Source organism: Camelus ferus, chromosome 12, assembly GCF_009834535.1.
Source record: "Camelus ferus isolate YT-003-E chromosome 12, BCGSAC_Cfer_1.0, whole genome shotgun sequence".
Lineage (NCBI taxonomy): Eukaryota > Metazoa > Chordata > Mammalia > Artiodactyla > Camelidae > Camelus > Camelus ferus.
Window position 1 is genome coordinate 21,730,353 of NC_045707.1, and position 25,994 is coordinate 21,756,346.

The 25,994-nt window shown below is 38.3% G+C and overlaps 1 protein-coding gene and 1 long non-coding RNA gene across 3 annotated transcripts in view; one reads left to right on the plus strand and one right to left on the minus strand.

The window, feature by feature from the left end:
• TAFA2 (TAFA chemokine like family member 2) overlaps nt 1-24,704 on the plus strand; it is a 439,356-nt gene extending 414,652 nt beyond the window's left edge. Inside the window, exon 8 of one of the 2 annotated variants that reach the window (XM_032493135.1) lies at nt 22,446-24,703. In XM_032493135.1, the coding sequence (XP_032349026.1) occupies nt 22,446-22,457 (12 nt within the window). In that variant the 3' untranslated portion in view covers nt 22,458-24,703. Of the gene's footprint in view, nt 1-22,445 lie in introns of both variants that reach the window. The other variant, XM_014565746.2, reaches the window with a different exon arrangement.
• On the minus strand, nt 11,439-22,014 carry LOC116667625. Its single transcript, XR_004324536.1, has 4 exons — nt 20,540-22,014; nt 17,870-17,981; nt 12,025-12,190; nt 11,439-11,651 (listed from the first exon to the last, which is right to left on the minus strand). It is a non-coding gene; the product is annotated as an uncharacterized LOC116667625 (long non-coding RNA).
• Nucleotides 24,705-25,994: the final 1,290 nt, after the last annotated feature.

The following is a 25,994-nucleotide window of genomic DNA, read 5'->3' on the forward strand; positions in this document are numbered from 1 at the left end:
AGAAACAAAAATCTTTACAGTTTATACTAAGCCAGGGAATTCCTTTTATGTAATGTTTTATATTGAACTTGTTAAAAATGAGAGTTATTTAGCTGCTGAATGTACCTTCAGTATTAATTGTGTTTTGCTCCTATTAAGCAGCAATGTTGGCTTCCCATGATTTACGGTCGGATTAGCCTAGTCAATAAAGGGCTGTTATGCTGAGGTTCTGCTTACTGTTGGCTATTTTTACCTTTATCTTTTATTGCTTATTCTCTTCTGGTGGCAAATATATTTTACCTTTACCTTGGATCTCCTATTCTTATTCCAGTCCTGTTAAAGGAAAACTAGGAGAGAGAGAGAGACAGATTAAGTAACATGGGGCAGTGTAAATTCATTTGCAAAGGATGTTTGCAAATAATCGAATGCAATCTCTGCTTTACAACTTTAAAATACCCTATTCTTGAAAGGGCTGTTTGAGTAATTGTGGAGGGAGCCGATTTGGTCAGCCTGTTTCTAGGATTCATAACTGAGATGCTTTTATTCTCTCTTGAAATAAAATTGAATATTCTCAGCAGACACTTTGGCTGACAGATACATTTAAACAGGTATCAAGATTAGAAATCTCTGCCTCCAACTTCAATTACAACATATGATCGATTTGTGAGATTACTGAAGGCAAATGTCCGCCAGACAGCCAACTGTTGTTTGAGATGAAATTTCACAAGTGAAATAAACTTGTTGAGCGCACCCCTGCACATATAATACAGATGCGAACTATCTGCCTCCACGTTATAATTTTGAAGACGTCTTATGTGAGCTGTAAGGGAATTCCCTTATGACTAAAGCTTATAATAAAAGCTGTTAATGGTAACTTTTGACAAATCCACATTTCTCCTGTGTAATGGTCTAGTAGACTCTACTCAGTGAAACCATATCTCATCACTACATATGATACTGATGGTGTAATATGAAAGAAAAGCGTTCATATCAGTGGATTAAAAAAATCTAGAGCAGAAGTTCAGTTGACCCTTGAACAACACACGGTTCCACTTACATGTAGGCTTTTTTCAATAGTTCTATACTGCTGTGAGCTCCACGGTAGGGTGCATCTGGGGATGCGGAATGGTGTATGTGCAGGTTGTCAACTGTGCGGGGGTGGGCACCGCAAAGCCGCACGCTGTTCTAGAGTGGACTGTGTTTTCAGTAGTACTGTAACCTCTCATATGGGTAGGGGTATTTTTGGTAGCAATAGTAGCCTTCCACTAAGGCTTTAGCCTTTCAGAAGTTACTGAAATTACTGAAAAACGGAGACATTGTCAGGAGGGATCAGGTGATTTTTAATTCTGTGGCCACTCGCTGTGCAGTCATGTTCAGTCTACCCAGCTTATCAAGGCCTTATAAGCTTAATAGCACCCTCCCGTGTCTTCTGTGCTGTGATTTTCTTGGCCTTATTCCCACAAGTGTATACCAACCCCATCTCATGATGCAGGCTTACATAGTATGCTCAGCAACTCCAGGGTCCTCCTGGAGCTCATGTGCTAAGGGGCTGTTAGTGACAGCGTCCTGAGCTTACGCATAATTAGATGTCCCTCCATTTGAGTCTTGCTGATAATTTATGGACAGTTTCCTTTTTCTTCACCCTTCTATGAACTCCCATACCATTTGTTTTGGAATAAGCATACCTGATTCTCCAGGGCATTTCTCTTTTGATCTAGCACACAATGGGGCCTCTATCGACCAATCACTATGGTAGATGCATCTCTGTTCAAGATGCAGATGTCAGCCACCTCTTTTTGGCTTTACAAGAGGAACGGTCACACTGAGAGAGAATCTCAAGTTCCACTAGAAAGAAGTTCAAGAAGTGTTTTGTAACTAGCTCAGTCAGTAGATGATCTTTTTTTATCAGTAGGTGGTAAAGAATAGGCGGCATCGTGTGTTCAGAAAAAGTCAAGGGCAAGATATTAGTCAGTATGATGGTTAATTGTATGTGTCACCTTGTCTGGGCCAGAGTGCCTACATATTTTATCACTTTTCAGAATGTTTCTATGGGAGTGTTTTTAGATACAATTTACATTAAAATTGGCAGGCTTGAGTAAAGCAGAACGCCCTTCATACGTGGGTAGGCTGGTGGCACCGCCTCCGTGCTCTCCTGCCTTGTTTCAGCTATGGGGTGGTTTTTCTTACGGTTGCTATCTTCATGCTCTCCCGATGCCATGCTCCAGAGTGCCAGTGTCTCCTAGGAGGGAACTTGTACATGAACCTGGTATCCTGGTTTTTATGCCTGGTGCCCTGGTTTTTGCTCCTACTACCCAGGGGAATGTCTCGATCACCTGGCACTAGAAACTATGGAGTTGGTATTTCGGGATCCCATGAAACTGCAACAATCAGAGCAACAGTCCTTGACAAGCTTCCACCCCCAGGGTCCAGGACAGGTGGCAGACTAAAGCACACACCGGTCTCACACCCAGAGGCTGCCTCCAGGTCATGGGGCTCTGTGGGCCAACAGGGCTTACGCTGGCAGCCCACAGGACTGCATGTATTTGCATCCTTTAAAAACTGCTGCCTGAGGGTCTAGCTTACATTCAGCCTGAATCTAGGTGCTGGTTGAGAACCCCGCTTTGGGACACTGGAAGGTAGTGGCTTACCATTACCCACCAGGAGCTAATACAAATAAAATAGACTGCTTGGACAATCACAGAGGTCAGAGAAACAACCAAGAGCTAGGACAGGGTTGAGAGCTAAGCCTTACCTTCTAATGAGGCCACTCCTTCAAGACTGGGAGAGGTGGCTGTTTCATCTGATGTGTTGAAACCAACACACAGAGTCAAGAAGAATGAGGAAACAGAGGTATATGTTCCAAAGAAAAGAACAAGATAAAACTTCAGAAAAATAGACCTTAGTGAAATGGATAGAAGTAACTGACCTGGTAAAGAGTTCAAAATAATATTCATAAAATGATCACTGGACTTGGAAGAGGAATAAATGAACACAGAGAGAACCTCAGCAAAGAGAAAGAAAATACAGAAAGTACCAAATAGGAGCCACAGAGCTAAAGAAGACAATAACTGAACTGAAAACCACACTCCAGGGGGTCAACAGCAGACTGGAGGAAGCCAAAAGAAGGATCAGGGAACTTGAGAACAGGTCAGTGGGGCACACTCCAGTCAGAGCACCAAAAAAGAAAAAGGAAGGACAAAAGTCAAGACGGCTTAAGGAACGTCTGGGACAATATCAGGCAGACTAACACTGGCATTTTGGGGTCTCAAAAGGAAAAAAAGAGAAAAAGGGGCAGAAAGCTTATTTGAAAAAATGATGACTGAAAAATCTCCCTAACCTGGAGAAGAAAACAGACATTCACACTCAGGAAGCCCAGAGAGTTCCTAATGAGATGAAACCCAAGGAAACCAATCCATGCACGTTATAAGTAAAATGTCATAATTTAACAAGAGGGAAAGAATCTTAAAAGCAGCAAGAGAAAACAACCTGTTGTTATGTAAAGGAAACCCCTTAAGACCATCAGTAGTTTTCTCAGGGGAACTTTGCAGGCCAGGATGGAGTGGCATGAAATATTCAAAGTGCTGAGGGGGAAGAAACCAAAAAAAACCCTACTATCCAAGAATACTCTACATGGCAAAGTTTTCCTTCAGAGTTGAAGGAGAGAGTTTTCCAGATAAGCATGAACGCACGGAGTTCACCGTCATTAAACTGTTCTCACAAAAGTTAAAGGCACTTCTTTAAGTTGAAAAGAAAGAGCAATAATTAGTAACAAGAAAACATATAATAGTATACATCTCGGTAAAAGGTAAATATATAGGAAAGTTAGTGAATGAATTACTTATAAAACTATTATTAAGAGTAAAAGTCAAAAGTAAAAATAAGTATAACTACAATAGGAATACTACTCAGCCATAAAAAATGACAACATAACACCATCTGCAGCAACATGAATGCTCCTGGAGAGTGTCATTCTAAGTGAAGTAAGCCAGAAAGAGAAAGGAAAATACCACATGAGATCGCTCATATATGGAATCTAAAAAAAAACAAAACAAACAAAGCATAAATACAAAACAGAAACAGACTCACAGACATAGAACACAAACTTGTGGTTGCCAATGGGGCGGGGGCAGGAAGAGATAGACTGGGATATCAAAATTGTAGAATAGATAAACAAGATTATACTGTGTAGCACAGGGAAATATATACAAGATCTTGTGGTAGCTCACAGAGAAAAAAATGTGACAATGAATGTATATATATGTTTGTGTATAACTGAAAAATTGTGCTCTACACTGGAATTTGACACAACATTGTAAAATGATTATAAATCAGTAAAAAAAAAAAGTTTAAAAAAAAGTATAACTACAATAATTAGCTAAGGGATACACAAGGTAAGAGGATATAAAACGTGGTATCAAAACATAAAATGCAGTGTGGAAGAATAAAAGCTTAGAGCTTTACATGTACCGTGTAAGGTACCCTGGAATGCTTACCACATGCGGAAACCTACAGTAGAAGCACGGAAGATAACGAAAAAGGAGTCTAAACTCACCACTCAAAAAGTCTTCAAATTACAAAGGAAGAGAGCACGAGAAGAAAGGAACAGGGAGGAACAACAAGGTGTTACTAACCCCATACCTACCAGTAAATCAATGTAAGTGGATAAAATTCTCTGATCAAAAGATACAGAGTGGCCAAATAGATTAAAGGGGGAATAAGAGGACTCACATGTTGCCTACAAGAAATTCACTTCAGAGTAAGGATACACAGAGACTAAAAGGGAAGGGATGGAAAAAACTTCCATGCAAATAGAAACCATAAAAGAGTCAGGGCAGCTACACTTCTACCAGACAAAATAGATTTTAAGACAAAGACTGTCACAGCATTGTAAAATGACTATAACTCAATAAAAAAAATGTTAAAAAAAAAAAAAAAGACAAAGATTGTAACTGGAGACAAAGATCATATATAATAATAAAAGGGGGAGACTTATCAGAGCTCCAAAGAGAAGGAGGTAATTTTTTTTTTCTGACCATTGCAGTTGTTGACATTTACTCCACTGATATTTTTATATCCACTGGTACAATTCAAAGACAGACTCACCGAAATTATCCCTTTATAGTTAAAGTGTTAACTTGAGAGGGAGGAATGTTATGCTGGTGTCTATGTGCTAGGTCTGTGGGGGTTTTTCTCATTCAAAAATTTTGCAGTTGTTTGCCTGGAGCAATTTAAGGTGCGGAGAGTAGGAACAGCGGGTGCGGCAGTAGAGGACTGTCTCATTGAATGCTGAGCTTCCCTTGCCTGTTTTGCTGTTGCTAATACAACGTTAATGTTCTTACTAAATCACAAAAACACCAAGTAGAAACTGACGCTGGAAGCATTTATAGATATTCAGCAATTAGCAGAGGCCGACAATTCCTATTTATGGAATAACAAATAAAACCTAAGTGATTTTTTTTTTAACCCTGGTACATTTCAAACAAAATATGTTATACGTAAGTTTTTGGTCTTAGGAAATTAAAAAAATTGTGTTAGATCTTATGTACATAATACACCTTTTTTATAATTTATCCTGACTCCAGTATGTAACCTTTGAAAGTAAAGCAGACTTGGCACCAGAAGGGCATAGCATTGGAAAGAACAGTCATAATATCAGAGCCAGAAGTACGTCCACGCTTAATGCCTTATTATATAATTAGAGTTCATAATTTATAACAATAGAATAATGAGAATAATCTTAAGTAACTAAACTTATGCTTCTGAAAATATTTATGCGAAGGTACTGCTTGAAAGCGTTAGGATTTACAGGCATCATTGCGTTTAACCTTAACAGCAATGTGATGAGACAGGAATTACCTTCACGTATCAGGAAGGAAACTGAGGGGTTTCGTAGTGAAACACCAGGGCCACACAGTTAACAAACTGCTAGCTCAGGATAAGCCCACGGCTGGCTGGTGTCCAGGCTCTTAACCACGACTTACAATGACTGCCTGCCTGCCTCTCTGGAAACCCTACATTTATCATTTCCTTCATCGTCATCACCAGTAGATGAACATTCAGTATAGGTAGAACACATTACTTCGCAGCCAACTTTTAATTATTCATGGTAAAGAAAATTTTTTTTTAATCAGGGGAAATTGAAATTCGCAATGGTCATTTTTCAAGTTTAGGCAAAATTGGGAAAATTCCATTATAATAGAATTTTTAATTATAAGATAATAGAAATAACCAAAAACATCTGGTAAATGAACCCTATACTTCAGAGAGCATTAGTGTTTTAAAATAGATCTAGATTTTATAAGCCTGTTTGCCTTTTTATTGTAACAAATCTTATATCTCAAAGGTAATAGTCTATGCCATGGCTTTCATTTGATTCTCAGTTCATGACCTTGGATTACAATACTCACATATTATAGTCAATTTTTCACATTCCAACCTCTGTGTCTCATCTTTATGATGGAAAAGTTGAAGAAGTTAGTACAGAGCTATATCTAGCTATATCTTTCTTCAATGCCAGCCTTAAAAATTTATTAGCAACTTGATGTGATTTAATGGATTTCAGAAATATTTTTGGCTTCAAGGTATGCTCCTTTTTTGCCTACCGCAGCAGCTATAATTTTTGTATAAGACAGTCACTCATTCATGGCTTGAAGATTCCAGTATTCAGGAGTTATTTACTGAAATTCAAATTTCCACAATAAGGGTAGTCACTCTTTGTATGTAATAATATAATTTTTTGTCCATATGCTCAACATTGTTAATTATTAGAGAAATGCAAATCAAAATTACAATGAAGTACGACCTCACACCATTCAGAATGGCCATCATCATAAAGTTTACAAATAATAAATCATGGAGGGGCGTAGAGAAAAGGGAACCTCCTATACTGTTCGCGGAAATGTAGTTTGGTGCAGCCCCTATGGAGGACAATATGGAGGTTCCTTAAAAAACTAAAAATAGACTTACCATATGACCCAGCAATCTCACTTCCTGGGCTTATTTCCAGAGAAAACTCTAATTCAAAAAGGTACATGCACCCCAATATTCATAGCAACACTATTTACAATAGCCAAGATACGGGAGCAACCTAAATGCCAATCAACAGATGACTAGATAAAGATGATATGTGTGTGTGTGTGTGTGTGTGTGTGTGTGTGTGTGTATCAAATGGAATATTAGCCACAAAAAGAATGAAATAATGCCATTCACAGCAACATGGATGGGCCTAGAGATTATCATACGTAGTGAAGTAAGTCAGGCAGGGAAAGACAAATATCATGATATCACTTATATGTGGAATCTAAAAAAATGGTACAAATAAACTTATTTACAAAACAGAAACAGACTCACAGACATAGAACAAAACCTTATCATTACCAGGGGAAAAGAGAAGGGGAAGGATAAATTGGGAATTTGGGATTAACAGATACACACTACTATATATAAAATAGATAAACAACAAGGACATACTTTATAGCACAGAGGGAACTATACTCAGTATCTTGTAATAACCTATAATGGAAAAGAATCATGAAAAAGAATATATATACGTATGTAATTCTATATATTTATGTTTCAGGTATATAACAAAGTGATTCAGTTTTACATATATATATATCTAGAATTAGTAAAAATAGCATTAAGTTCTCATTATCATCAAACAGTATTATAAGCATTGAGCGCATATTACTTCACTTAATCCTCACAACCACCCCATGAAATAGGCTTGATTATCATCTTCATTTTACACAAGAGGAGACTGAGAAATAGAGTTTGCCTGGTTACACAGCTAATAAGTAATGGAGCTGGGGTGAAACCCAGGCCACCTACCCTCCGTGTAATGACAATACATACTTGAGTAGGAAAACCTTAAACAGACCAAATAACTTTAGGCTTCCTGTCTGCTGCACATTTCAAACCCGAGTTTGCCGCGGATGCGGTGGTGCCTGAGATACTCTTTTCTCTGAGCTTCAGATACTAGTTTAGATGCTTCTCCCTCTTTTCCTTTCAGAATCCCCTCAAAGCAGAGAGATGGTCTTTTTTCTCATGACTGAACTCACGTTTCTCTTGAACATCATTATCCCAAGGACAACTGCCTAGTTTGGGGAGGGGACATCCCATCAAAGCTTTTCTCATAAACAGGAAAAACTAAGTACTGCGGTCGAGGATGAGTGTCTTTCCTATTCTAGGTTGGTTTTCTATACTAGGGGATGTCTCAGTTTAGCTGTAACGTGCAGGTGAGTGTAAGTCATGCATTCAGGAATTCTTTGCCATCAGTCAGTGGAAAACATTTGCCGGGAAAAACTTCTTTTGCTTCCCCTACATGCGTGCACACACTCACTCCCTTCCCTTCCCTTCCTTAAAACTTTGCAAGCCTTCACTGTTTAAGCAGAAAGAACAGCAGCTTTCAGAGCTTATAAAAACAAGTCCTCCTGGGCTTTTCCAGATCTCCATTTCAGCTCTGTCCAGCTCCAGCTTCCAGGAATGAGGCCTCTGGAGAGAGGAGGGTATGAAGCCATGTGCGGCCCCATGGGAACAAGGACCGTATGTGCACTGCCTACTGCTTATCCTAAGTAACAGGGAATAGACAAAACACTTGTTGAAAAAAACAAAGAAATAGATGAACGAATGAACAGCCATCTGTGGCTTCATCTCCTACCCCTCTCCTCCCTGCTTACTCTATTGCCACCACATCGCCATTCTCACATTTCTTGTCTCAGGTCATCTGCACATGCTGTTCCCTCTGCCTGAAATGCTCTTCCCCCAGCCATCAGCTTGATTAGCTCTCTCATCCCTGTAAGTTTTTACTTAAGTCTCACTTTCTTAGCGAGTCTCTCCATCTATGCTAAGTGAGAGTGTGCATCCCTGCCTCAAAAATTCTTCTCTTTGTCTTGAATTTCTCTTGGCATGGCTTAACATACTTTAAAGTTTTACTTGTCATGTCTATTGCTTGTGCGGCTCTCTGAATTGTGAGTTTCACAGGGACAGTGATTTTTTTATTCACATCTAGGACAGTGCCTGCCACTTAGTATGTGCCCAATAAATATTAATCAAACAAATGGATAGATAAGAACCAGATATACAGGACCTGTTTCACTAGGTTTAAAGTCCAAAACTGGGGATCTCAGTCCCCAAACTATCACTCACTGCTTAGACGCATCTTTGAGAGGTTCACTTTTATCTGAGCTTCCGTTTCTTCAGCTATAGACAGAGGGTCATAGTAATTAGCAACAAGGACTAACAGTAAATAGTAAAAGGGGAAATACCTCACAGAATAATCACAAAGACTACAAAAGAAAATTGATGTGCACTAAGCCGTCTACTGAGGCCAGTAATGATGACCTGAGAGATGGAAGCAAAGGAAGGGCAAAGAGGGTCCCAGGGTTCCCTGAGGAGCAGAAGGATCAGCTGTCTTTGGCATTTGAGTACAGACCAGAAAATGCAGTCTGCTGCATTTCGTTAAGCAAAACTTAACTTCTCTTTGCCTTTTAAAATACTAGCCTCTGTATTCAGGGGGAAAAGGTGGCGGTGGTGGGAGGCATCAGGCATCTTAAACTTAAATATAAAGGCTGTATAATGAAATATAGTATGTGTATAGCACATATGAAAAAGAGAGAGTCTGCATGCACAATATTATTTGGAAGTGAATCGATCGTCGTGGTATTTGTTTACTTTGTTCTACTCTAGGAAATTTGATATTTCATTTATACGACCATACCTGCTGTCAAGCAAACGTGTAATACTTGGGTGTAGGGTAACTGTCACCACAGAATATCTCCTAAGAAAATTTTCCTGACAGTGCTAAGCAGCAGTATGGAAATTACTCGAGAGAGAGAGAAGTGTGTGTGTGTGTGGTTTTTTATTTTTTTAATTAGAGTAATTTTTAACTGAAGTATTAACTGTTATGAATATGCCAGAATCGACCTTAATGTATCTGCTTGGACATTTTCCACATCCCAAGTGGTTAGTCTAATACCAATTAAAGCATCACAGATAATAATGTGTTATTACTTCCATGAATTAATTTTTTTTAAAAATCAGACCTTCTCCAAATGAGAATAAATTTAAATATCTGGGGTGCAAATGTGCAGCTTATGTCAGGACCCATGCAGATCTAGAATTTCAAATTCTGAAACCACAGAATCATGGGAATAATCCTAACATTTTTTTTAAATGGAGGGACTGACCTTTTGAGTCACTTAATCATTCCCCTTGCTATTCACAGAGACTCTAAATAGCACCTCTGGTTTTCCTTCTGAAATTATGAATCACTTTCCCCTTATATTCATAAGTGAATTTATCCATCCACCCACCCATCCATAATTACAATCTTTCATTTAATAAATATTAAGCATCATTTATGTATTTGGAATGCTGCTTAGCACTGAGGAAACAGACTGAATGCTAACATTTTTTCCAATACATCATAATTTAATGAGAGAAAACAAACAGGTTAATAAATAATAATGGGATGAGATCTGTCTCGTAATAGCAGTATGGACAAAGTACCGACCGGACGAGTCACCACAGCTTATGAATCAGAACATTTGTTCTGAGGACAGATCTTTCCTTTCAGAATGATGGTAGCAGAGAGGAGGAGAAACTGCAGGGATCGAGACCAATCAGGGAGGCAGAGTAGGGGGTTATTTCAGCTGTACCAACCAAGAGGCCTCCGCGAAGGTGGTGACAGTGAAGCAGAGAGAAAGGAGCTGATTAGAGAGAAAACATCTGGAGAAGATGTATGCTGCCATTCCTAAAAATACCCACTGGGGAGATCTGAAATTGCAGAACATTCCTGAAAGGCTTTCCCTGTGTTTGAATCATGTGAAGAAAATGCAGGCCTGGAAATGTCAAGTGGTGGATTTCTCCATCCGCTCCTTGCTTTGAATAAGAAATATGAACCTCCTCTAAATTTCCTCCAGCCTCAGCCTTTGTCTTCAGTCACATGCGACCACGACAGATAATGACGCTGACCCATTTGTGACTGTGCTGGCTCTTATATAACTGCATAAAGTCAAGGAAATGTGGTGACTGGAACCCCAAAGTCCCGTCCTTCCTCGGACCGTCATTTCAGTCTTGCATTTTCTGGTTAGGTAGGGAGAGGCCAGGATTACTAATGATGGGGAAGAGGGGTCTGTTCTTGTTGCTCAGAGACTCAAAAGCTTTTTTTCAAAATTAAGAAATACTTTTTTAATATTATGACATGATTTGTCTTTTTCTCTGCTATTAATTTTAATTCTCCTGAGCTCTCAAATTTATGTAGGAAAATGTTTTACTTTACTTTTGATTCCTATTACCAAAACCCTCTATTATCTAATCCTCAGTACTAGCCGCTTCTTCGTATGATTTATCATCATTATTCAGGTTATAATCTCAAAGATTAGTCAAATATTTGAAATTCAAATAGTATATATTTTGGATATAGTACATACTTTGGAGTACTTTGGGAAAGACAGATTATCAAGAAAACTTTTGAAAGTATCTCCAAAATGTCATGGATTACAACTACAAAAGTCACGAAGCCCATTCAGACTGCTAAGATGACACAGTTGAGCAGCAGACAGCAAAGCTGGCTGGAGAAGCGAATGCCCGTGCCTTGGCCCCACTTCCCAGCGTGTGTGCGTCACGTTCATGCTTCAGCAAATTACTGTAGACACGGATATTCGGGCAACCTGTGAATGGTTAAGATTGCAAATATTAAATCTTTGAATTCTCGTTGAATGTTACTACAAAATATTGTCTGTACAATTCTTTTATGTTTTGATGTTAAAATGATTCTGGATTTCACTGTACTTTTTCCCTCAATTTTGAAAAAACTCAAGTTTGTACCGAATGTTTCCCAAAATATTGATAAGAAAGGCTTATCATCCCTGTATCAATTTCTCACAAAAGCTGTTTCTAATCCTCTGGGAGAGATGCAGAAGTGTCCCCACTGTGGGCTTTGACAGGTAAAGGAACTTACTGTCCTGCTGCCCCTTTATGCTTGTTGAAATGCCCTTTCTCCCAGGTTTGCTTCCTGTAATAATCTGTTGGACAGAGGAGTACCTGACAGGTGTTTGTTCCTCAGGCAAATGTGTAAAACTCTTCACGTTTGAATGGAGACATAGAGAAGGTTTCTGCTGTGCTGGTGACAGTTCTTGATTTTTCCACCCTCAAAATTCTGGCCCCACGTTGGAGCACCAGTGTGGCAAATCCTAGTGTTGGTGGCATTCTAAGGAAGGGACAGAAGTGTCATTGAGGAGTAAAGATCCAGAACACCTCCAGAAATGAGCTCTCGTCTTGGTTTATTTCTCACAGAGCAGCAGGTGTGCATCGTGTTACAGAATTAACTGTAACCCCCTGTTTCCTACAGTCACCCTGAGTCTTGCAGGGGAAAAGATGAACACGGTGCGGCGTTAGGGATCAGAAGGTCATAAGAGCTGCCTCAGTGGTCAGCAAAGAAGGCACTGAGTTACCTTCTATAAAGAAGGGAGGGAGCATAATTCTTTGATACAAGGCCAACAAACTGGCGACAAAAAGCCAATATGTCATTATTGGTGAATCTCATAATGTCACCTGCAGTGGCCCTGCAGCTGACATAATGTTTTCCCAAGAATAGGAAATGGATAACACAAAACCCTGAGTGTGTTAGTGGACCTCTGTCAGTGTTCAGTCTGCCTATTAATTTGGAAATTAGCATGAAAAGCACTGAGCCATCAAGCTTTCACTTAATCTCCATAAAACACGTGCAGATTGTGTTCTTACCTAATGGTCCGTTCTTTCTATATTTAAATTGCCCCATAATTGAATAAGCTATGTCATACCAGCATCTAAGTAATTAGACTTGGCTAAAGATTCATATTTTGATAAATTTTGGGCATTTGAGACTACTGAGTTGCGACTATTATTAATTTTTTTTAAATAGTGAAATATAGCTGGGAAGTACAAAAAAGGCAAAAGCTCCTAACCTATTAAACATCACTGCCTATGCTGCCCTGTCCTTCAGAAAATGGATTCTAGTTTTTTTTTTTTTTAACTTACAGAGATTTTTTCCAAAGGTGTACCACATATGGAGTGGTTATCTCTAAACTTAATTTTATGGCAGAAGATGGGATGGAAAGGAGAGGAAGTGCTACCTCAGGTATGGTGCCCACTTTGTCCTGCCAAGAGTTACACCAGGTTCTTTTCCAAATGCCAACAGCACATGCTCTGTTCAGACAAGTAGCTCAAGGACAAGCTGTTACCAAGAGCCGTCTGTGTTTCTAACTCAGACCAACCAGGAAGTGAAGAGAAAACGTTGCTCTCTCAGTGATTTCTAGGCTAAGACAAATTTCTTTGAAGGTTCAACCCTTCTCCCCCAATTCCACTTAGCTTAAACTCACCTTTTAAACACAATTATTACTGCTACTTCTGTTAGCCCTCATATGCAGTGAGGCTGAAATTGGTCATCTTGGGTGATACTTGACCAGACAGAAATTTTAAATTATGGCTTTGTGACAGAAATTGGATAAAAACTATCAATTCAAATTTACTCCTTTACAAAAAAAAAAAAAAAAAAAAAGAATCTACTATCAGATTTAGCAGGTAAAGTGCCTTCCAACTTTGTTACAAGTCTCAACTGTCTCTAAAAGATGTGTGAACTCTGTTGGTATATGGAATTAATATCTTTAAAAATCTATTCAGATTTCCTCAAAGTGTTCAGTGTAATTGTTTCCTATTTTAAGGGCTTTAAGGAAACGAAATTTAAACAGTGTAATCCAATTATATTGTCTTTCAAAATTATCTGAGTTTCTTTTTGTCATTTTCCCACCTGGAGCAAGCAGAAGGTGTGTATTGGGGGAAGGCCAGGAGAGGAAGGAAAGTCTTAAAAGTTCTTAATGTCCCAAAGGGATGTATGAACTCCCCAAAGAAACATCAGGGAATGTGTTGTTTTGCTAATAGCGAACATCACCCTGAATCAGTTCATCTGTCTCTGAGTGGATGAACGTGCATAGTCGGCAATGCCAACCGTCCTCTGCTTTCATGAGTCATATAGAGGGGTTCATGGCAGGCGTACTGTGTGGGTCTCAAAGTTCCAAGAAATGGTGCAGGGCCACCTGTTCGAGAAACTCATTTCCAGAGATGCGCCTTTGCATCACACAGGCAGCTGAGAGCCACTGACATATGTTGTGTTTGTGGCAGAAGCTCACTAGTTCTGCATCCTCATCGAGGCTTTTTAGAAAGATGAAGTCTATTTTAAAAATGGAAAGATATCCCATGCTCCTATATTAAAAGAATCAATATTGTTAAAATGGTCACACTGCCCAGCCAATCTGCAGATTTAATGCAATCCCTATCAAATTACCCAGGACATACTTCACAGAACTACAACAAATCATAATAAAATTTATATGGAATCACAAAAGACCTAGAATTGCCAAAGCATTACTGAAGAAAAAGAAAGAGGCTGGAGGAATAACTCTTCCAGACTTCAGACAATACTATAGAGCTACAGTCATCAAGACAACATTGTATTGGTACAAAAGCAGACATATGGACCAATAGAACAGAATAGAGAGCCCAGAAATGAACCCACAAACTTCTGGTCAACTAATCTTCCACAAAGGAGGCAAGAACATACAATGGAATAAAGAGTCTCTTCAGCAAATGGTGTTGGGAAACCTGGACAGCAGCATGTAAATCAATGAAGCTACAACACTCCCTCACACCATACACAAAAATAAACTCAAAATGGATTAAAGACTTAAACATAAGACAAGATATAATAAATCTCCTAGAAGAAAACATAGGCAAAACATTATCTGACATACATCTCAAAAATGTTCTAGGGCAGTCTCCTGAAGCAATAGAAATAAAAGCAAGAGTAAACAAATGGGACCTAATGAAACTTACAAGCTTCTGCACAGCAAAGAAAACCATAAGTAAAACAAAAAGACAACCTACGGAATGGGAGAAAATTTTTGCAAATGAAACCGACAAAGGCTTGATCTCCAGAATATATAAGCAGCTCATATGACTTAATAAGAAACAACCAAACAACCCAATCCAAAAATGGGCAGAACACCTAAACAAGCAATTCTCCAAAGAAGAAATACAAATGATCAATAGGCACATGAGAAAATGCTCAATATCACTAATTATCAGAGAAATGCAAATCAAAACTATGATGAGGTATCACCTCACACCAGTCAGAATGGCCATCATTCAAAAGTCCGCAAATGACAAATGCTGGAGAGGCTGTGGAGAAAGGGGAACCCTCCTACACTGCTGGTGGGAATGCAGTTTGGTAAAGCCATTATGGAAAACAGTATGGAGATTCCTCAAAAGACTGGGAATAGACTTACCATATGAACCAGTATTCCCGCTGCTGGGCATATATCCAGAAGGAACCCTACTTCAAAATCACACCTGCACCCCAATGTTCATAGCAGCACTATTTACAATAGCCAAAACATGGAAACAGCCTAAATGCCCGTCGACAGATGACTGGATAAAGAAGAGGTGGTATATTTATACAATGGAATACTACTCAGCCATAAAAACCGACAACATAACACCATTTGCAGCAACATGGATGCTCCTGGAGAATGTCATCCTAAGTGAAGTAAGCCAGAAAGAGAAAGAAAAATACCATATGAGATCGCTCATACGTGGAATCTTAAAAAAAAAAAAAAAAAAAACCTAAATACAAAACAGAAACAGATTCATAGACATAGAATACAAACTTGTGGTTGCCAAGGGAGCAGGGGGTAGGAAGGCACAGACTGGGATTTCAAAATGTAGACTAGATAAACAAGATTATACTGTATAACACAGGGAAACATACACAAGATCTTGTGGTAGCTCACAGCGAAAAAAATGTGACAATGAATATACGTATGTTCATGTATAACTGAAAAATTGTGTTCTACACTGGAATTGGACACAACATTGTAAAATGATTATAATTCAATAAAAAAAAGTTTAAAAAAAAAAAAGAAAGATGAAGTCTACACCGCAGTTATACCACCCATGGGTTCAGGTCATCAGGACAAAGTAGGAATTAGTCCATAAGAAAAGTCGTAACAGCTGAGGGATAGAAGGGAATTAGCAACTCACTGAGTCCAGCCAACTGGACTCTAGACCATTTTCTGTTTCCCCTCATGGACCCACACTGAGCTACACCTCAGTGTCATCTATTAACCACAGAAATGCTGTGTTGTTTGAAATGACTGTATTTCCAATTACCCAAAGTGGTTGCATTTTTTTTGAGAATTCATAGAACAGACAACAAGGTCCCTCAGTGGAAATGTTGACCCCAGCAGAAGTGTTAAACAGATTGGCTTTGGTGCCCTAAATGTTAAGATAAATGTTGAGGTCAGTCTGCAGCAACAGCCATTCTTAGGAAGGAAAATTAAATGGTGGTATGAAAACCCAGTAGTTTTCAGGGCTTATGGGAATCACGTCCATCACCATGAGAGTAAAATACAGCCTAACTTTTCGTTTAGGTGAGCATGTTTATGAAAGCAATTCGTACATCACTGCCTTACACTGCCTCCTCTATCTATGCTTAAAAGCTGTCTGGTCAGCCTGCTCTTAAATGATTATTTAGGACCAATAGGAGTCTTTCATCTCATAATACCTCGTTGCATAAGATGCTTTACGGAAGGACAAGTGCATTCAAGTACAGTTATGACCAACTCAGTGGCAGCTTTTCACCAGGTTAAATGAGAAAACCTGTTACTACAGAGTAATGATGTTTTAATTGCACGTTCACTACACAAAAAGTGAAGCCAGAGCTTAATTCCTGCACTTGGAAGAGCTACATTAAAAAAAAATGCATTTGTAGTGAAGCAGCGGTTATATTCCAAGCAAGGAAAAGTTCATTCAAATCAGCACTTAGGATTATGAGGGTGCTCTAGTCTTCCTTTCAAACCTCTATCAGGGAAGTGAAATTTATGTAATGGGATGCTAGTCTGAAATGGTGCCTATCTATGATGTTATTAAGCAGCTGGATTACAGAAGTCGGACATGCGCTGCATTTAAACCTGCTGCCTCCTTTCAGAAATATTGCCACAGATTCAGTGCCTTTCAGTTGTTTATAGAATGCCCAGCAGTCCAAAACTACTTCCATAATAAGTATTTCAGTGACAATTTAACTTTTAAAAAAATGGAATTGACTTGTAATGTTCATAATGCATTGTCTCTTCTATTGTGTGTATATGACTTATTTTATATTCACGGGAGTGTAAATATTGTTCAGTAGTTCCTCATAACAAGATTTTAATAACCACACTGGGAAAAAATAGTTTTTCATAAATTAAGCTAAAACGGTAAGATTCACATTGATGTAGAAATTTGGCAGTGAGTTCACAAATTTATGTGGATGGGCAAAGTGAACAACTGAAATCCAAAAAAAAAAATCTGGGATATGGGCTAGAACTCAGAGAAATACAGTATCCGGGGAACCATCCATAATGAATAAGCACATTTACAAATCTGCATTTTGTACCACATGTATTTTTAAGCCAAGATAGCTAAAGTGTAGTACTAATTTCTCAAATATTTTTCCTGCATGCAGAGTCCACTGGCAGCTGGCCCCATTAGAAAGACAAAGAATGTGCTTATGAAGACTAGTAACGTATGCTCAGAACTAAAGAGGAGGGCAAAAGCTAGGAATTCAGTGCATTCAGGTGCCTAGAAATGTACCTATATCTGAAAATTAACAGTTACTGCATAATACGTATTATGTGCCTGAGAACATAAGTTCTAAGCATTTGACCAATATTCCTCCACTCATACAGCCTTATGATGTAAAATACAGCTGCTCTACTCCAGGTCACACGCTGAGTCATCAGCACAACTAATCATCGAACCTGGACAGCCTGGCTTCAAATCGCATCCTTTCTAACCACTCCATACTCTCCCTTACCTTGTCCGAAAGCCCAGCCTCTCCAATCCAGCCAAAACAGCAGTGATCCATTCTTGTTAAATGACTTTCATGATTAATAAGCCTGTGACATGAATAACTGCAAGATCAGTTTCTGTAAGACACAGAAAATTAATTAAATCAATTTTTTGGAGAAACAACAAGTAACGCCCCCTCCCGTAGATGTCTTGTGTAGCCTTGTGTGTCCCTTTGGGAATTACTACCGCTGCCACCTGTTACTATTTTAAAAGCATTTGCCTGGACAGACACATTGCAGAGATTGCCTGATTTAATCACAACAGGAACCGTATGAGGGCTGATAATACCATTTCCACAGGGGGAGACTAGGGCTCAAGGAGGTTAAATAATTTATTCAACCCCAACCCCACAGTGTTAGAAAGTGATAAGGCAGAGATTTGCACCCAGGCCATTTGTCTACAGCACCCACACTGTCATCAACGCCTCTCACCATCCTGTGTTGCCTCCGTGGGTAACCTAGTCAGCATGACTTGAACAGGGGAAAAACAGGCCTATAGTCTCCATGAATATAACACGTTTAAGAACTCTTATAAAAGCGTCTTTAACACTTGGGGACAGAATAGATTCTTGAATTTCCTTCCCTTTTAACTTTTCTAACTCATCTTACCTTGAAGATAGGCAAAGGATACAACACGATGCTCAAAATACAAAATGAAAACAGTATAACATCGTTGACTTCATTTCAGATTTAATATATAAGCCCCCTACCTGCTTTTATTTTTCTCAATTTAAATTGGTGAACAGATCTAAAAGACATAATGTTAGCATAAGTTATTGAGAAATCTCCCTGGGGGCCTATAATAAGTTTGTTGGGCTGGGAGAAATGAATGGATGCTCTTATCTTAAAGACTCAGTGCTTTTTATTTAATATTACCAGATTAGTGTCTTCATCTGGTGGATCATTACCAAGATGGCTTTGTGCTTGTGACTAGAAATAATTAATTAATAATAATAATAATAATAATAATAATAATAATAATAATAATAATAATAATTAGTGTGTGTTCAGCAGCTGAGTAGCTTCACTTACTGAACTGGCGAGTGTGCAGCACACAAATGCAATTTGCATGAAAAAAGAACCGCTGTGTAAAATTCTGCCTTTGGAACGGCAGATTTACTGGGATAGTGATTATAGTGTGTGAAGCTTAAGGCATAACCGTAATGACGGTAGGACCATTTCTCTCCTTCATGCAGTATTTTATGTCTATCACCCTCTGACCCAGCAGACAGTGAATTCATGGTAGCACATGCTATTTCCTATCCTGTAAGAGTGGTTTTATTGCCACCTCCTGCTTTTAGTCACCGAAAACTTGCTGAAAAGCCTGCTTAGAACGTAAGTTTTACAAGTTCAAACAATAGGGCATGAGAGAAAAGGGTAATATTTAAGTTCAAAAAATAAGGCAGTGCTTAATATGGTATATTAACAACTTATTTTTAAATGAAAGCAAAAATTTTTAATGTTGGATTGTATATTATTTAAGCAACTCTTTGGTGTCAGGAAGTTCCAGTTTGTCATCTATAAAGGATAAAACGACAATTGCTTTCCCCTCATTAGCATGTCAGAATTTAAACGTGAGTCACTTGGACTTAATGAGCACGTAAACCATAAAATGGCTTTTTTGTGTTAAATTTGAGACAGTAAGTTCAAAATGTTATTTGTATCTTGCATATTAGGTGATAAAAATTGGTGATAACGTACCTGTATTTAGAATCATCTTCTATATATTCTTAAATCTTTGGCTATGCTGTTTCATTTGGTACAAATCTGGAGGTTGTCAGGGAGGGAGCTGACATACGTTCTTATTTATACTGCACTGAAAGTATGACTTAGCCTTTGTTTGAATTCCTTAAGTGTAGCCCTCTAACTTGACTGAATGTTAGTGTGAACCTCTCATTCTGCTTTTAGTGGTTTTCTTGTTCAAGATTTACCCATTAAAAAACAACTAAACGCAACTCTAAAACTTTTATTTTTATAGTACTTCAGAGATGGCAAGGCCGGGCTTTCGTGAATATATAATATTTGATCCTCACAGTGAGGCTAACAGGATTATACCCATTTTATATATGGGAAAGCTGAGGAGCCCCAAGGTTGCATGACACAGCCAGTGTCAGCAGGATTACTGCCACACTGACCTAAATCCAGAACCCTGTATGCCGAACCATGGTGGTCCTCTGATCAAACTCAAATCAAAAATAAAATTGTCCGTTACTCTTCATCTCATAAAATGTGGATATTTTTGGGATTAACAAACTAGGAAACTAGGAAATACTGTATAAAATAAGGAAAAGTTATCTTTCAATCCATGCTCATTTAGACAATCACTTCTTTTAGTCATGTTTAAATTTTGGTTTTCTAGCAGTTATTTTAGCTGATAAAAACACATCATAATAAAAGTGTACATTTATGATATTCTTGAGGATATGGATTGTATAATTATGTGTGTTTATATGTATGCTTACATGTTTTCTCTGAGGTCAAAGAAAATGTATTCCAGGTACATCAGCCTTTGGTATTAGCCTGTCAATTTGATGTCTATTTATAAAATGATGTGAAGCTAAAGCTTTAAATATAAATAAATAGTTGGAGAGAATCACTCCCCAGCTTTATATAAACCAGCAGGATTAAGTACTTACCCTGGAATGAAGATGTAAGGATGCACCCGCTGCTCTCACCAGCAGGGAACTTAGAACCCGGGCTTGCGATGGCTCAAGAGGACGTGTCCCTCGCCGTCACGGAGTCACTGCAGCACGCCCCTCCAGTTGCCTGTGCTGAATCCTCCCTGAGGCTGAACCATTTCTTCTCTTCTTTGTTTCCTGTCATTTCAAGCACGGGTCCCCGTATTACGTTTCATAATTATTCGTGCAAAGGAGAGAAATTTTTAGAAAAGGCAGTGAATCTTCTGAGCCAGTGGAAATCAAAGACCATGTTAAATCCATGTTTGTCAAGAAAAGTTGATCATCAAAATAACACTCCTGTAGTTGTCACAACGGTCAGGTATCTTCATTAGCAACCTGTGACAGAATGTCCGTAGAAATAGTCATACTTCCTCCCCACGTTCTTCTTACCCTGACTCCCAGGCTGAGGGCCCTTCACACAACTTGTGTAAAATGACCACTGAACGTCCGACAAACAGATCATAGTATTGCTGCCCTAAGCTATCCCCCACTCCCCGAATTTCTAGAGGTCAGCAGGCCCTTCGTGTGTTTGTGTCCTCCCATCTGCAGTTCCATTCCTTCCGTCGTCTCTCTGGGCGGGGAAGTGTGCAGGCAGAGGCTCCTTCTGTGGGACCGAGCACCGACTGACCGAAGACACCCAAGCAGGATGGCTGCCTCCGCGCAGAACAAACACTGAGTTTTGCACCTTCCTTTTGCAGTGGAACCGGAGACGAGCCATGGCCGAGCACAGGCTGGAGCTGGCTTCATTGTTTTCTGTAGTGTTTCTCTTTTCCATAGTTGATCAAACAACGGCCAAAAAATGAAACAAAAAAGTCTCTGGGCAAGTGTTTCATGAAAGGATAAGTAACTCTGTCACTTAATGAAGTAAAACCAAAGTATCCACAATAATTTTTTAAAATGCACGTTTTGTTATAACCATTGCTGGAAAAGAACTGTTAGGGAACTCTGAGTACCGTGATATCACGAGCATAACCAGAAATTCATTGACACCGCAGAAACCTCTGTCCTTTTTCTGTATCATCTTTCTTCCACATGCATAAAGATACATATTTATATATATGTGTCAGGTATTCTAGCTAGCCATTATTTTTTTCCTGTATATAAACATTCTTTGGACTTGAGCAGGTATGAAAATCCAGTGTGAATCTGCCTCCATAAAATTTATAATAGCATTAATAATACTGCTCTAATCAATTTCATGAGAAACTTTGGGCACCTTTAAAATTTGGTAAAACATTGTATGATCCTTGTTTTTCTCCCCGAATATTGTTTGTCCTTATGAATAGTTAGTTTTCTGAAATATAATTGAGTCAAACACTCAATTTTTAAATTACTTCAGGAATGGATTTTATGGAGCTAATTCCCCAGGGCTTTCTTGAAGCTGTGGTCTGACTGTATTCCTGCAAACAAGGTGTTTCTCCACTGACTCCTGCATGATGTGTATGATCTCTGGGTTTTGCCCACCAGGACTGTGCGAAGAACAGGGCTTCCAGAATCATTCTGTGGTTCTGAAAGTAACAGCGTCACCAGTTAAGATCTTCCTGGTCACAGTCGGAGTCATTTGGGTAATTGTGCAAGTGGCTCTTTTTAGAGACATAATATTTTAAATTATGTAATATTTTCATTACATATTTTAATTATATGATACTTTTTATGTAATGTATAATACTTTTATATTACAAAATGACAGAGAAAATAGTATATTTTAATAAGCTAAAAATACCTGAATATGGTAGTCGTCTACAATTCAGTAATTTATTTGCTGTAGGAAATGACCCGCATTTTAAGCTACCTATTAATACTCACTTGTGTAAGAGTTTTAAGCTGATAGCTGTTACGATTATATGTTCTTCTTCTTTTGTAGGTAACCCATTAACCAAGGATAAAATCAAATGATCCTCAAGGCTGATTACATTGAACATATACATAGAAACGTAACTCCTGAGGTGAGAAAGATTTTTATACCACTCAGAAGAGGCACTCCGGAGTCTATTATTTCCAGGGGATTTCATGGCTCATAACCAACTGCTTCTTGGAAACAGACTTTTTTAAAGTCAGACACGAACTTCTCTATCATGGAGATCTCCTCAGATCTGAACTGTGTTCAATTTGTATAGTTGGATTTGCTAAAAGAATTTGAAGTTGCTATCTGGAGAGTTGGTGAAGAGTTGGTGTTTGCGGATAGTGTCAGAGACGCTTACCTTTTGGGCTCTTGGCTCCAAATGTGACTGCTTTCCTTGTTTCTGAAAGTCTCCCAAGTGCACTGGCCTTCTGCCACGGACCTGCCGCTGGGGCCTGTGCTCACTGGCTGGCGGACTGCACGTGGCTTCAGTGACATCTCCTTTGTGCAATTCTCTTCTGGCATGGTGTAGACTGAGACAGTTTGATTTGTATCCTTATCTCGGAGCTCTGAAAGCCTATATGTTTTAACATCTTAAAGTTGCTTTTGTTAAAGGAATGGAAATATATATACATTGATAATAATTACTGTTGGCAAGTAATAGTTATCTGACTACATCCATCATATAAGAATGTATAGACAAGCCGACTGTTTCCCCAAGGCTAACACGCTGCTGCTGCTCTCCGCCAGTTACGTAGGTAGTATTTAGAACTGAATTACCATTTCCATCATATACAACTCTTTGTACCTCTAGAGTACTCTCCCTTTCAGGTTTGCTTTTTTTTTTTTAAGTGGGCTTTTTCTTTCATTTTTCTCTTTACTTTTTTCCCCTTCACAGAAATCAGCAGTGAGCAGTCAGGAATTTAGGCAACCTTCAGTTTGAACAAATTGCCAAGGATGCATGTGGGTTATGATTTCATAGCTTGAAAGTTATTCTTTTAGATTTCTTCCAGTATTTTTTTAAACTGTCCTTTCTATCTCATTTTAAAAAGACTGCCTCTTGCTTGATCCCAATGACTGTTTGAATGCCTACATATTTGTTTGTTCAGTCTGTTCCTAGAATAAATTGTTCTTTTCCTTGGTCTCAAATTTATAAATATTTGCTTAAAGTTGCCCCATTCGAACACTTTCTTTGGTCAGTTTTTGTCCACGTTTTTGTAGTCCTTTTAACATGTGTGGTTTTCAGTTCTATAGGAGACTCTTATAAATATTTAAAGGCCTTAAACATGTATGTACTTTTTTCTAAGTTATTCACAGAATGTATAATTTTATACTACTGTTATTTTGTTTCATTTTGTGATGGGCTAGGAGAGAAGAATGGAAATTGCATAGCCATTCTGTAATAATATTGTGCAAATGTATAGTTTGAAGGAATTTAAAGGGAGAGGAGTCTGTATTTTACTCATCTTAGACTGATAGGCAGATACTTCAGAAACTGTCCTATTAGAAGTTCCATTATGTTAAAGACAGTGTGGACATCTTTGATATTTTTAAAACTCACTGACATGGCCAATTAGGTATATGCCGATTTCCATGACGGAGGCTGACATACAGACCAAAGCTCTCCGGGGGAAGTTGGTAACAACTTTGAAAGACTAATACATTACTCAGAATCTTTTGTTGGCAGAATGAATAAAAGTGTAAAATTTGCTTAAAAAATTTTGGAAAGTATGCTTTTGACTTTGAGTGAAAGTATACTGCCCCACAGTTCCATGGAATGAAATGACTTTTTCCTTCCATTTTAATTATGCATAAAGTCAGATGGCTCAGTGGTTTTCACAATGGTTCAAGATGATATGAACTCCGGAAGAAAGGAGGAACAGTTGTGCTGGAGTTTCTGCATCGGTCATATTCTCGTTAGTTTCTTTGGAACAAAGTGAAAAACTATTGTTATTTTGGAAATTATGAATTTGTCCTAGGTTAGTTTGAAATTATAGATCATGCCTCTCATTTTTTAAACTATGACCTTTAAAACAACACTGGAAACTCTGTATTATATTCAAGTGTAATACATGCATATCAATAGGAAAAAATAAATGGAATTTCAAATATACTATCTAGATTATCCCCAGTAGATTAATGTTGTGATTCAGAAAAGGTGAATAAAATTGGAATATAAAATGGACTCTTTTTCATGAGTTACAATCAGAAAACCTGTTTTCCAGTGTTTTATTTTAAGAGCACTTCAGTTACCACGCAGGAAAACCTCTGAGTTTTTGGAGAAGCTAAGAAGCTATGACAAATTCTTCAATCTTCTTTTAATAAAAATCCATGGCAATTCTTGCCATCTACACGAGGTTCCAACATTTAATTTGCTTCTTTGCTAGGAAACAATTGTAATAGATATATTTACACTTTTGCCACTTGCCTACATCTTGATTGTGAACGCAATTGGCAAAATTTTGCTAGCAGTATACAAAACTCATTTTATTATAAAAATTGTTAAAGATAACTGTTTCCTTTGAAATTCATTATGAAGTTGGCTCTTGAACAACAGGTTTGAATGGCGTGGGTCCACTTATACACATATTTTCTTCAACAGTAAATAACACTGCTACACAATCTGAGGTTGGCTGAATCCCCAGGTGTAGAACCAGGGATATGGAGGACCTGAATATGGCAAGGATGGAGTCTAAGTTAAAGGCAGATTTTTGACTGCACGTTGGCAGGTCAGCGCCCCTGACCCCAGAGTTGTTCAAGGGTGAACCATACATTGAAATGTTAATGAAAATATCAAATATGGCTATGATTTAGCCTTTAAAAATTATTTGAAATAGTTTTAATTTTTAAATAGTTTAAGTTTTACAAAAAGTTATGAAAATAGCTCAGAGGACTTCTGTGTACCCTGACCTCATCATTCCCCAGTGATAACATCTTACAAAACCACAGTACATTGATAACATCTTACAAAACCAAGAGTTTGACACTGGTACAATACTGTTCACTCAAATACAGACCTTATTCAGATTTCACTAGTTTCACATGCACTTTGTGTGAATCTGGGTGTGTGTGATCTTATGTTTAATTAATTTGGTAAACACCTACCCTAGTATGTCATAACATAGAATATAGTATGAGAATATGGGCCAAGTGACTGATTTGTGGTGACTTTTTTGAAGTTCTCTATTTATGGAATAACATCCTATAGCTTTATTTTATTTTTATACATTCTTGTTGCCTTAACATAATGGAAACTTCCAATTTTCACATCAGACAGGACCGTATAAGATTTCAACTTTGGAATTAGCATTAATGGGTATGAAGAGGTGTGAGAATCTGCACCTGTGGTTGAATTTTAAAAAGACTTGGGTCCTTCTTGCGTTTCCTCAGCAAGGCCTGCGCTGCTACATGGTGCCGTACAAGTGGGCTGTGACTTTTGATAATACACGATGGCTAACAGTACAGTGATTAAGTGGGATGAGATCTCTTAAAAGTTTTGATCATTTTTTCAGTTCACGGTCATACATCCATCTGAAAGAGCAATACATGCGAAGATACCAAGCAGTATTTTTT